The sequence below is a fragment of the Chrysemys picta genome, chromosome 3, assembly GCF_011386835.1.
Source record: "Chrysemys picta bellii isolate R12L10 chromosome 3, ASM1138683v2, whole genome shotgun sequence".
Taxonomy (NCBI): domain Eukaryota; kingdom Metazoa; phylum Chordata; order Testudines; family Emydidae; genus Chrysemys; species Chrysemys picta.
The window spans coordinates 117626149-117639499 of NC_088793.1; the positions used below are offsets into that span (position 1 = coordinate 117626149).

General features: G+C 38.1%; 2 protein-coding genes across 20 annotated transcripts in view; one reads left to right on the top strand and one right to left on the bottom strand.

Annotated features, from left to right (window-relative positions):
• The window catches only part of TIAM2 (TIAM Rac1 associated GEF 2), a 235778-nt gene extending 230606 nt beyond the window's left edge, over positions 1–5172 (top strand). For all 5 annotated transcript variants that reach the window (XM_008177654.4, XM_065588849.1, XM_042848258.2 and 2 more), the window contains 2 exons: positions 111–265; positions 3939–5172. In XM_008177654.4, the coding sequence (XP_008175876.2) occupies positions 111–265; positions 3939–4579 (796 nt within the window). In that variant the 3' untranslated portion in view covers positions 4580–5172. The remainder of the gene's footprint in view (positions 1–110; positions 266–3938) is intronic.
• The window catches only part of TFB1M (transcription factor B1, mitochondrial), a 55054-nt gene continuing 46799 nt past the window's right edge, over positions 5097–13351 (bottom strand). For all 15 annotated transcript variants that reach the window (XM_008177639.4, XM_008177645.4, XM_065588877.1 and 12 more), the window contains 2 exons: positions 8105–8232; positions 5097–6022 (listed from right to left, as the gene is read on the bottom strand). In XM_008177639.4, coding sequence (XP_008175861.2) covers positions 5773–6022; positions 8105–8232 — 378 coding nt within the window. In that variant the 3' untranslated portion in view covers positions 5097–5772. The remainder of the gene's footprint in view (positions 6023–8104; positions 8233–13351) is intronic.

Consider the following 13351-nt stretch of genomic DNA (forward strand, 5'->3'; position numbering starts at 1 on the left):
TAGCAAAGAAGGCTGCTTCCAAATGGAAAGATTGCTTGGGCATGGGAAAACAAAAAAATTACAGTGACCTGTAATGTGCCTTCTTATTGCTGTTCCCTTAAACCTTACAGCGACTGTGAAAGCAAGACTAACATTGTTAAGGTGATTCGTTCCATTCTGCGGGAGAACTTCAGACGTCACATAAAATGTGAGTCGCCATTGGAGAAAACGTGTAAAGATCGCCTAGTTCCACTCAAGAACCGCATTCCTGTTTCAGCCAAACTGGGTAAGAGTCCATTTGATAGACTGGGAAATATAGACTGGCAGTTTCATGATTATTATAGACATGAAGAGGGCGGTATATTTTTACTGTAATTCATGTTTTAAAATATAATTTACTTCTTGGTAGAGAGGCTTTATACCAAAAGTGCCAGTTATTATTACAGCTGTCACACGATTTTAAAAAATGTATCGCGATTAATCGCACAATTAGTCGCACTGTTAAACAATAATAGAATACCATTTATTTAAATATTTTTGGATGTTTTCTACATTTTCAAATATTTGATTTCAATTAACACAGAATACAAAGTGTACAGTGCTCACTTTATATTTTGGATTACAAATACTTGCACTGTAAAAAACAAAAGAAATAGTATGTTTCAATTCACCTAATACAAATACTGTAGTGCAATCTCTTTATCATGAAAGTTGAACTTACAAATGTAGAATTATATACAAAAAAACTTGCATTCAAAAATAAAACAATGTTAAATTTTAGAGCCTGCAAATCCATTCTGTCCTACTTCTTGTTCAGCCAATCACTCAGACAAACAAGTTTGTTTACATTTGCAGGAGATACTGTAAACAAGAAGCGGGCAGCATTGTCACCTGAAAGTGAAAACAGGCACTGTTGTAGCTGACGTCACAAGATATTTATGTGCCAACTTTGCTAAATATTCGTATGTTCCTTCATGCTTCAACCACTGTTCTAGGGGACATGAGTCCATGCTAATGATGGAGAACCCAATGATCCAAAGCAGTGCAGACCGATGCATGTTCATTTTCATTATCTGAGTCAGATGCCACCAGCAGATGGCTGATCTTTTTTAGTGGTTTGCGGTCTGTAGTTTCCACATTGAAGTGTTGCTCTTTTAAAACTTCTGAAAGCATGCTCCGCACCTCATCCCTCAGATTTTGGAAGGCACTTCAGATTCTTAAACCTTGGGTCGAGTGCTGTAGCTACCTTTAGAAATCTCACATTGGTACCTTCTTTGCGTTTTGTCAAATCTGCTGTGAAAGTGTTCTTAAAATGGACAACATGTGCTGAGTCATCATCTGAGATTGCCACATAATATGAAATATATGGCAGAATGCAGGTAAAACAGGAGGAGGAGACATACAATTCTCCCCTAAGGAGTTGTCACAAATTTAGTTAACACATTATTTTTTAAACGAGCGTCATCAGCATTGAAGCATGTCCTCTGGAATGGTGGCCGAAGCATGAAGGGGCATACGAATATTTAGCGTATCTGGCATGTAAATACTTCGCAACGCCAGCTACAAAAGTGCCATCCAAATGCCTGTCTTTGATTTCTGGTGCCATTGTAAATAAGAAGAGGACAACATTATCTCCTATAAATGTTAACAAACTTGTTTGTCTTAGCGATTGGCTGTACAAGAAGTAGGACTGAGTGAACTTGTAGGCTCTGAAGTTTTACACTGTTTTTTTTTTTTTAGTGCAGTTATGTAACAAAAAAAATCTACAGTTGTAGGTTGCAATCTCTTTATCATGAAAGTACACTATAGTACTTGTATGCGGTGAATTGAAAAATACTATTTCTTTTTTACAGTGCTATTTGTAATAAAGAATACACTTTGATTTCAATTACTATACAGAATTATATATATATTAGAAAAAATGTAGAAAAACATCCAAAATATTAAATTTCAATTGGTATTCTATTGTTTAACAGTGCAATTAAAACTGCAATTAATCGTGATTAATTTTTGAGTTAATCACGTGGGTTAACGGCGATTAATCGACAGCCCTAGTTATTATCCCTCATCCCCATGGGGAAAAAAAGATCATACAGAAGCCTAGACCCTCAAATACAATTCTGACAGGGGGGCAGTCTGGAGTTTGCCCAGCTCTGGGCCAGGACAGAGATCGTCTGGAAAATCCCATGGCTCTCCAACTCTTTTCACTAATCCCATGGCATCCCTTCCCTCATCGTGGCATGTCTTCTCCGAGGGGTGGGGCAAACAGCTGCCGTACTTTTCCTCACTCGGGTGTATCACGGTGGGAGAAGCAAAATAAGATACTAACAGTTAGCATTAACTTTTGTTGTCATACCCCCAGGCAGGGACACTGCCACAGAGAAAATCTACCTCTGGTGTAGGGGTTAAGGGAGCAGCAGAAGTATGCCACAGAACTGCTGCCGCTTACCCCCTTTATGTCCCCCACCCTAAATCTACCCCATTTAGCTTCCTTCCACCAACAGTCCTAGTGTACGTCAAATGCATTACTTTGACCTTTCCACCCCCTACAAGGCTTCCTCTAACTGATGTTTGGCTTTCTTTAGTGGTTTGGCCCTACCATTATCCAAAGTTCAGGCAACAGAACAGGAAGTGAGGCAAGGCAGAGGGGGCTTTTTCCCTAACAGCATCTATCCATACCAACAGAGTGCTTTATCAGTGCATTTTTTGGTGAAATACAGGCCTTCTTTGGAGCACTGCTTTCTAGTGCTGGGTACAAACAGCTGAATATGGCTAAATGTACATGTATACATCTATGACCAAAGAAAGTACGCTATACTTAGACAATAGGGGACTCACTCCTAGGAAGCAGTGACGCAGAAAAGGATTTGGGGGGTCCTGGTGGATAATCCACTTAACATGAGCTCCCAGTGTGATGCTGTGGCCAAATACTAGCTTTGGATGCATAAATGGGAATGCTCAAGTAGGAGTAGATGTTATTTTAAAGTGTTTCTGGCACTGGTGAGAGCGCTGCTGGAATACTTTGTCCAATTCTGGCATCCACAATTCAGAAGGATGTTGATAAATTGGAGAAGGTTCAGAGAAGAGCTATAAGAATGACTGAAGGCTTATAAAACATGCCTTATAGGGATAAGCTAAATAGATTGATCTCCTTGAGTCTAACGAAGAGAAAGCTAAGGGGTAACTTACAGTCTAAGTACCTAGACAGGGATAACATATTTAATAATGACACCATTCTCTGCTAGATTAAAAGGCTAACACAATTCAATGGCTAGAAATTGAAGCTAGACAAATTCAGACTGGAAATAAGTTATCAATTTTTAACAGTGAGTAATTAACCACTGGAATGTGAATTCTTCATTACTGGCCATTTTAAAATCAAGATTGGATGTTCTTCTAAAAGATCTGCTCTAGGCATTATTTGGGGGAAGTTCTCTGGCCTGGTTATACAGAAGGTCAGACTAGATGATCACAGCCTTCTGGCCTAGGAATCTATAAATTGGCCACTAGTGTTGCCAATATTGCAAGTCCTGTCTACCTGGAGTTGAGACAGTTATGACTACAGCATTCCTCTTGCATCATGGGAAGCAACTGACAGAAAAATGAATTTGGACTCAGATGGCACTTGTCCATACAATACACTAGGTAATTGACCTAGCTTCACTATTGTTTAGATTTGTTGTTTTGCGAACCATATCTGTGGCTTTATGAAGGATTTTGCATGTACTAAATACACAGTAACTTACAACCGCTAGAGCAATATAAAATCAAATATTGTCAATACCAGCAGTCTGATCTCATAGAGGATACAATACATTTTGATTAAAATGGGACTAATTAAATTATAAATCAGAAAGCCATAATCTTTTATGATTATGCTACTGAGGGATATTGTATAATTCCCTTGTTTTGTGAAAGTTGTTTTAATGCAAAAATAAGACTGCCTTTTATACTTGCAGCTTCCACAAGATCCCTAAAGGTACTGAAGAATTCCTCCAGTAATGAGTGGAATGATGATACAGGGAAAGGAAACTTACTGGATTCTGATGAATGCAGCCTGAGTAGCAGTACTCAGAGTAGCAGCTGCCATACCACAGAAAGCATACAGGAATCCAAAAATTCATCTCCTATGAAACACTTTCCGAGCTGCACATCCGATTTTTCAAACAGCCTTGTCAAGGAATCTGATATTCTCAGTGATGATGAGGATGACTATCAGCAGAGCTTAAAGAAGGGCAGCCCTACAAGAGACATTGAAATACAGTTCCAGCGGCTGAAGATTTCAGAGGAGCCTAGTGCTGACACAGAGCACAAGCCGCTCGCTGAAAAAGAGGCTGGGGATGGTTATAAGGCAGGAGAACATCCAAAGCTGGTGCGTGGGCATTTCTGTCCAATTAAACGAAAAGCAAACAGTACAAAGCATAACAAGGGAACGTTACTGGCAATGCAAGAACACCACCATTCTCTTGACAGTCACTCTGACAGTGCAAACTTGGATCTGAATTCTATTTTAGAGAGGGAATTTAGTGTCCAGAGTTTAGCTTCTGTAGTTAATGAGGACTGCTTTTATGAAACAGTGGAGAGGCATGGAAAATCCTAGCTGTGAGTGTGCTATATGATTTAACAGGTTATTTAACATTTTAATGTCCACATAAAATTTGACTTACTTGATTTGCTTTAAAACTAGTGATTATGTGGAAATTGCTGAAAAACTACTGTTGGTTTTGTGCACTAATACATTTTTCCACAAAAATATAGTTGTAAAGGATTCTTAAGTTATTTTAATTTATTGTGGATCAAAAAAAAAAATAGATTAAGCTGGCCAGAGTCTGTAAATTAGTTTATCCCTTTTGAGCAGTTAGCAAGATGATGTTGTGACCTTTAAAAAGGTGCATTCTAATTATTTTAAGTTATGTGGAAAAGATGCTGGAGGAATTGTGATCTTATAGCTTTATTAAAAGAAAAAGTCAAAACAACTTTTCCTTTGGGCATTTTTTCAGCAGTTTTAATTTTTGCTTTATTTAAAGCAGAATTAAGTTATTTTAAGGAGTGTAGGAGTCATTTTTGTAAGTTGCAAGATGCTGTTAACTTTATATATATGTAAATATAAACAAAGCTTGTACTGTAATCTTTTATTTGATTGTATTTTTATTTTCTCTACCAACTTGTACAGTAAAAGGAAAATGAGCATTATGTCTAATGTCTAGTTTCTTGTTTTATTCGCAGCTTCCGCCTACTGGAGCTTTCAAGACTGAGTTCTTTTGTTTGGGATAAATAAGAGTATTAGCAGGCCTTCTGTGCACTTTATCCTTCGTGAGGCTATTTGCTTGAGTGCATTAATATAAGATTTCTGCCCAGTAGAGTGTTCTAGGATAAGGAGAGTGAAATGAAAAACACTATCACATAAAGTTTGTTATGCTGGAATAGTAAGTAAAATTTTACTTTAAGGACTCACTAATGCACCTCTCACTCATACAAAACTCCCATTCATTTCAGAGAGGCCCCCATTTATGAAGGTTCTGAAGCATGTGTCTAACTTTACCTTGCTGAATCAGGACCTGAAAAACAGAGTGGAGAATACACCAAACCTTAGCAGGTTAAGGATCCCATATTCAGTGCATCCTCTTTCTGTATAGCAGAATGGAATAAATAAGAAAGATAGGAGCCGCCCCTCTTCCTCCAGTATTTCAACAAAGTGTGTATATAGGTGTGTAATTTTTGAAAACAGTCTCCTTTTACGAAAACAATTATAGATTGTGCATCTAAAAAGAAAAAAGAAGTGTGCCTGACATGTTAGAGCTGGTCTTCCTGTTCAGACTGCTCCAAGTGTCCTTTTTTTCTAATTCTCTTCTTCTGCTTCAGTTCTTCCCTGTAGTTGTAACTGAAAAGGTTTGTGTCTTCATCACACATTTTCCTGTATGCATCACACAGGTTTTTAAAATGTAAAATGGAGAGCTGAGCTGGACGCAGAGTTGGATCCACATCTGCCAACATCAGCATCTGTTCACTTTTTTCCAAGCGTTCAGCTTCTGGAAACAGGATTCTAAAAGGGAACAAAGACGAAGACATTCAAATAATTTTTTTTTTTTTTAAGAAAAAAAATGTGTCTTCATCCCTGTCTGTGTGCTTTTCTTAAAGATTTAGTTCACCATAAGCATATCCCCAACTCGAATGCTTAGTTTGCTGAAAAGAAATAGATCTTCTTAAATTTTCAATTATTTTCTTAACATCTAAACATGAGTTGGCAAATTAAACAAATTTAGTGGGAGACTGCCAGTTTAATTCTGGAGTAAATGTGACTTCAACATAGATGTATGTATTTTAGCTCCATTTTAAATTATCTGTAATATTTAAATATTTAGGAAGGAGAGGACAAGAATTGGTTATTTGGATCAGGTCAAAATTTTGTGATAGTACTTACCATCTTGATGACTTTTGGTAACCTTAGTAAAAAGAAGTCACCCTTACGGTCTAGCAAGTTCAGTAGAGAAGCCAAGGATGAATAGGCCATAGAGGCTGAACATTTCAAATCTCAAATTATTTTGTAATTCAAAGGGGAGAATGCACTGGTTGTGGAAAATACTGCATCTTGGGGTGGTCACATTAGATAATTTGAACATCTATAATGCTCTAAAATGAGACAGACTTGTACAGTAACTCAAACTGTACTTCATTAGCAACTTTACTTAAACTGTAAATGTATCAATTCCTTTACATGCCATATGTTTTCCATGTTATAGATACACTACTCATTCAGCCTACCACCTTGCTTTCATGTAACTGTATCTAAATCATCATATTATAAGGACTCCTGAGTTAGCATCTAGAATTTGCTAATTTCTTTTGACCAGCTAAACAATAAGAGGATTGTGATCCTTAATTACATGCTAGGCACAGTACTAAGGCACGTTAAGCTGCTACTGGATACGAGACATGCAAAAAAATGCAGATTTTTTTTTCCCCTTACAAAGAACTTTAAACAGTATCAGAAATTTGAGATTAAACAATAACTGGTGATTTTTTTAATCTTCTGAAAATACAAATACAGCAATGTTTGTATTTTCTGCTCCTCAGTAGTTGTTTCTGAACTGAAGAGTGTGTCACACACTAGCTCATCCTGTTCACTTACCACCTCTCAAAGGTATGTATTCAGTCACTAGCACAGACAAACTGGCATTGCGGGTTTAGATCAACTGCCGGCCCCCCAGAGAATAAATGTAGCTCACCTGCTATGGTGAGATACTGTGCTGCAGCACAGAGCTGGCAACCCAGAGTCAGATGCAATTCTAGGCTGCTCCACAGACCTAAGTGATCCCCAGCATAATTAGACAACCCCACAGGGCTGGCTAACGTTACAGAAGCACAGGCCCAGCTTCCTGTGAGCAGCAGCTCTCCCCAGAGTCTCTGCAGCTTTGCATTCTGTGACCCTGACGTGGGTATGCCCCCAATGCTAGTGTCTGAGCCAGTCCTCAGACAATAGCATACAACTGTCTTCTTCAGTTTCTGCACTGGACCATTCTCCCTGAGCTTTTACAATAGGGCTTTTAGAATGTCTTTATTACCACTGCAGCCTTTTTACCCAGTGTAAAGGGCCCAGAGTGGAGGTGATGATCTCACTACCTCCATCTGAGTAATAATTCTTCCCCTGTTCCTGGCTAGTAAAAATATAATTTAATCAATTTATCTTCAGTTCAGAATTTTAGACCTTTTCTTTTGGACACAACCCACACAGGCTCTTGTCCAGAACATATTTTGTCAGTATCTGGGTCAGTTACTTAATATATTTTAGTCTTTTTCTTTACAAATCTGTATTCAGAAGATTAAAAAAAAGTTTAAAAACAAACTATTCAAAAGCTTACAAATTTAACCTGGTAATGCCACAGGCTTAAATTCTGTATTGTGCAAATAAAAAAGCATTAGGGCTTAATTATGGAGCAAGTGTGCACCCAGAGTAAACTTCTATGTAAATGATATTAGAATTGCTTTTGTCTTCAGTCAGTGTTTTGAGGAGAGCTGGATGTGATGAACCGAATATGTAACGAAGGCTCCATTATTCTTGATGGATTTAGTAGGCATCAACAATAATAGTGTTCTAAAGAGAATTCTGGTTAAAGAATTTACTTACTCCACTCCCCGACAGCAGTATTTTCTTCTGAACTGAAAAACACTTTTAACGACCTTTTCCACCAGCTTAAAGGGTTGCTGTATCTTTGGTTGCACCAAAGGGGTAAAGTGCACTACTGACACATCCACCTATAAAAAAAAGCAAAATATTAGATAAAGATAGTGAACACAGGTTTGCATTTTCTAATTTTTCCCCCTCAAGTGTACATTCTTACCATTCCTAAACTAGCAGCGTGGGTGTCAGGAATCAGCATTTGGCATAACATAAAAAGATACATTAATGGCTTGAAAATAACTAGCAGATACAGAGCTGTGAAATAACATTACAATTACTCAAGTTCAAGGGTGAAATTTCAACCGTAGGGTCTTGTCTTTTACCTTCAAGGCCCTTCACAAGTCTGCCCTTTCACACTTATCTACTTGCCTCTTATTGCATCACATATATGTGCCCCTGCTGCTCTGCCAATGATACCAGCTTCAGCCATCTGCTTGACTGCTCTTCTCTCAAACATCTCTGTACTTTTTTCCATGCCACTTCCTATGTTGGAACACACTCCTGGAATTAATCCGTGAAGCTAATAACCTCTCTTCCACACCCTCCTAAAAAACACAATTCTGCCATAATATATAGAAGAAATTAGCTAACATTTAACAGCTAGGCTGAGGGGCAGTTGAGGAAAGTCATTATTTATTTATATTTATATATTACAGGTCTTGCTCACCCTTCATCATATGTTTCATATTGTATTAGGGCTTGTGTAGACTAGGGTACAATGAGTAACATTTGAACGTGTTAGTTAACATGTTTTAAAACTCTAGGATAGCCAAAGGCAAGTTGCATTTTAACAAGTCTTAGCCGGTTGAGGTGAATTCTGAGGAAGTAAGTTTGGGGGTAAATTCAAATGATGAATGAGCAGCGTAGTTACTGCCAGTGCACTACAGTTCTTGCAACAGTTCATCTGTAATCCTTGTGTTAGGTGTTTCCTATTTTATTCTGTTATTTTTATAGTATAAAAAGTAAGCTCTTTGGAGCAGGGACTGTTCTGTGTTTGCATGGAAATTATGTTGGACTAATGTAGCCTCAATCCTCATATATAAGCAACAACAAAAAAGTTCTAAAAGTAAAATGAAACAGTAACTTCTTACTGTACATAAGAATCATCCTAGACAAAATTAATCGGATTAAATTACTTAACCATGAGTAGAGACAAGGCTAAAAATTTTCATTCTGAACAACAAGGAATACCGGATTGCATGGGGTGAATTTTCAAAATAAGGGATCAAATTCTACTCAGTTATACTCTGTTTCTTGAAACAGCTAGTTCTAAAGCACATTAGAGTCTATTTTTGATTTAATCCTGAGTAACACATAGGAATTTGTTCAAAATTGTAGTTGAGTAGCTAAGTAATATTGAAAGTACTACAACGAAGTAAAAACATATTTATAAGAGGGATCAGACTGAAAATTGGTACTACACTAGTATTAAAGTATACTCAACTTTAAGGCTGAGCAGTAAAAATATGTAATTTCTCATTAAAATCAGTTACTACATCAGAGAACAGGAGATCAGCCAATGCTGTACTTATCTTTAAAAAAAGCACAAGAATTGATCCTGGGACTTACAAAACAGTGAGCCTCTCTGCAAAACTAGGCAAACGTATTTAATACAGAGCTATAGAACAACTGGATGAGGAATATATGATAAGAAACTAGTATGGTTTCTGTAAACAGCATCTCCTCAACCTGTCTGAACCCACATTTTCTGTTTGAAGTCTCACACAAGAGATTATTAAAAAAAGCTTAGGACTGCTCTACACAACGCTTTGTACTGGTTTAACAATTTTGGTTTTTTTTATCCCAATAGTTATACTGGTACAGCTCCTGGAGTAGATGCAGATATACTGATTGGTAGATCTTATTCCCCTTCCCCTATACAAATAACTATACTGGTAGAAACACCTTTTATACCAGTATAAACTGTGTCCACACTATGGGGGCTGTGGTATCGTTAAAACAGTACAAGTTTTGTGGGTAGACCAGGCCTCCTAGGGTGACCAGACAGCAAATGTGAAAAATCGGGACGGGTAGGGGGAGAGGTAATAGGCGCCTATATAAGACAAAGCCCAAAATATCGAGACTGTCCCTATAAAATCAGGACATCTGGTCACCCTAAGGACTTTATAGTCAATATGGAAAGAGGTTATAATAGTGGGGGTGGCTAGGATTTCTATTAGGATCAGTATTTCCTAAAATGTTTATTAATTATCTGGAAGTGAGGGTGAACAGTGAAGTGGAAAAATTACACCTCTACCCCAATATAATGCAACCCGATAGAACACAAATTCGGATATAACATGATAAAGCAGAGCTCCAGGGGAGAGGGGCTGCGCGCTCTGGCGGATCAAAGCAAGTTCAATATAATGCGGTTTCACCTATAATGCGGTAAGATTTTTTGGCTCCCGAGGACAGCGTTATATCGGGGTAGAGGTGTATTTAGGTGAGTCAAGAGTACAGTGGATTATGAGGAACTTCGGAAGGACTTTAAAAAACCTAAGTGATCGAGCAAAAAAGTTGCACATGGAATTTAATGGCAACAAATGCAAGATAATCCAGACTGAAGAAATATTTTAATTACTCAAACATTGATGGGCTCTACACTAACAGTACCCACACAGGAAAAATATCTGGACCTCACTTTGGACAGTTCAATGAAAACTTGTGCTCAAAGTACAGTGTCAGTGGGGGAAAAAAATCCAACAAGAGTTTAGGCTGATAAACACCAAAGAATAACACTGAACATATAATTCCATAATACAAACAACGTTATGCCCACAGCTTGAAAACGACATTCAAAGTTTTCTGCAAATCCTGCTTCCAAAAGAATACAACAGAAAGAGAAGGGCAACACAAAGAGTTACAGGCTTGGAGAGAGAGAAGAGAACATAAGAATGGCCGTACCGGGTCAGACCAAAGGTCCATCTAGCCCAGTATCCTGTCTACCAACAGTGGCCAATGCCAGGTGCCCCAGAGGGAGTGGACTTAACAAGCAATGATCAATTGATCTCTCCTGCTATCCATCTCCATCCTCTGACAAACAGAAGCTAAGGACACCATTACTTACCCATCCTGGCTAATAGCCATTAATGGACTTAACCACCATGAATTTATCCAGTTCTCTTTTAAATGCTGTTATAGTCCTAGCCTTCACAACCTCCTCAGGTAAGGAGTTCCACAAGTTGACTGTGCGCTGCGTGAAGAAGAACTTCCTTGTATTTGTTTTAAACCTGCTGCGTATTAATTTCATTTGGTGACTCCTAGTTCTTGTATTATGGGAATAAGTAAATAACTTTTCCTTAACCACTTTCTCCACATCACTCATGATTTTATATACCTCTATCATATCCCCCCCTTAGTCTCCTCTTTTCCAAGCTGAAAAGTCCTAGCCTCTTTAATCTCTCCTCATATGGACCAGTTCCAAACCCCTAATCATTTTAGTTGCCCTTTTCTGAAACTTTTCTAGTGCCAGTATATCTTTTTTGAGATGAGGAGACCACATCTGTACGCAGTATTCGAGATGTGGGCGTACCATCGATTTATATAAGGGCAATAATATATTCTCAGTCTTATTCTCTATTCCTTTTTTAATGATCCCTAACATCCTGTTTGCTTTTTTGACCGCCTCTGCACACTGCGCGGACAACTTCAGAGAACTATCCACGATGACTCCAAGATCTTTTTCCTGACTCGTTGTAGCTAAATTAGCCCCCATCATATTGTATGTATAATTGGGGTTATTTTTCCCAATGTGCATTACTTTACATTTATCCACATTACATTTCATTTGCCATTTTGTTGCCCAATCACTTGGTTTTGAGAGATCTTTTTGAAGTTCGTCACAGTCTGCTTTGGACTTAACTATCTTGAGCAGTTTAGTATCATCTGCAAACTTTGCCACCTCATTGTTTACCCCTTTCTCCAGATCATTTATAAATAAGTTGAATAGGACTGGTCTGAGGACTGACCCTTGTGGAACACCACTAGTTACCCCTCTCCATTCTGAGAATTTACCATTAATTCCTATCCTTTGATTCCCGGTCTTTTAACCAGTTCTCAATCCATGAAAGGACCTTCCCTTTTATCCCATGACAGCTTAATTTACGTAAGAGCCTTTGGTGAGGGACCTAGTCAAAAGCTTTCTGGAAATCTAAGTACACTATGTCCACTGGATCCCCTTTGTCCACGTTTGTTGACCTCTTCAAAGAGCTCTAATAGATTAGTAAGACACGATTTCCCTTTACAGAAACCATGCTATTGCTCAAAAGTTTGTTTTTCTATGTGTCTGACAATTTTATTCTTAACTATTGTTTCGACTAATTTGCCCGGTACCGACGTTAGATTTACCGGTCTGTAATTGCCAGGATCACCTCTAGAGCTCTTTTTAAATATTGGCGTTACATTAGCTAACTTCCAGTCATTGGGTACAGAAGCCGATTTAAAGGACAGGTTACAAACCTTAGTTAATAGTTCTGCAACTTCACATTTGAGTTCTGTCAGAACTCTTGGGTGAATGCCATCTGGTCCCGGTGACTTGTTTAATGTTAAGTTTATCAATTAATTCCAAAACCACCTCTAGTGACACTTTTTAATCTGTGACAGTTCCTCAGATTTGTCACCTACAAAAGCTCAGGTTTGGGAATCTCCCTAACATCCTCAGCCGTGAAGACTGAAGCAAAGAATCCATTTAGTTTTTCCGCAATGACTTTATCATCTTTAAATGCTCCTTTCGTATCTCGATCATCTAGGGACCTCACTGGTTGTTTAGCAGGCTTCCTGCTTCTGATGTACTTACAAAACATTTTGTTATTATCTTTGGAGTTTTTAGCTAGCCGTTCTTCAAACTCCTCTTTGGCTTTTCTTATTACATTCTTGCACTTAATTTGGCAGAGTTTATGCTCCTTTCTATGTGCCTCACTAGGATTTGACTTCCACTTTTTAAAGGAAGTATTTTTATCTCTCACTGCTTCTTTTACATGGTTGTTAAACCATGGTGGTTCTTTTTTAGTTCTTTTACTATGTTTCTTAATTTAGGGTATACATTGAAGTTGGGCCTCTATTATAGTGTCTTTAAAAAGCACCCATGCAGCTTGCAGGGATTAACTTTCACTATATGCATCCGAAGGAGTGAGGTTTTTACCCACGAAAGCTTATGCCCAAATATATCTGTTAGTCTTTAAGGTGCCACCAGAC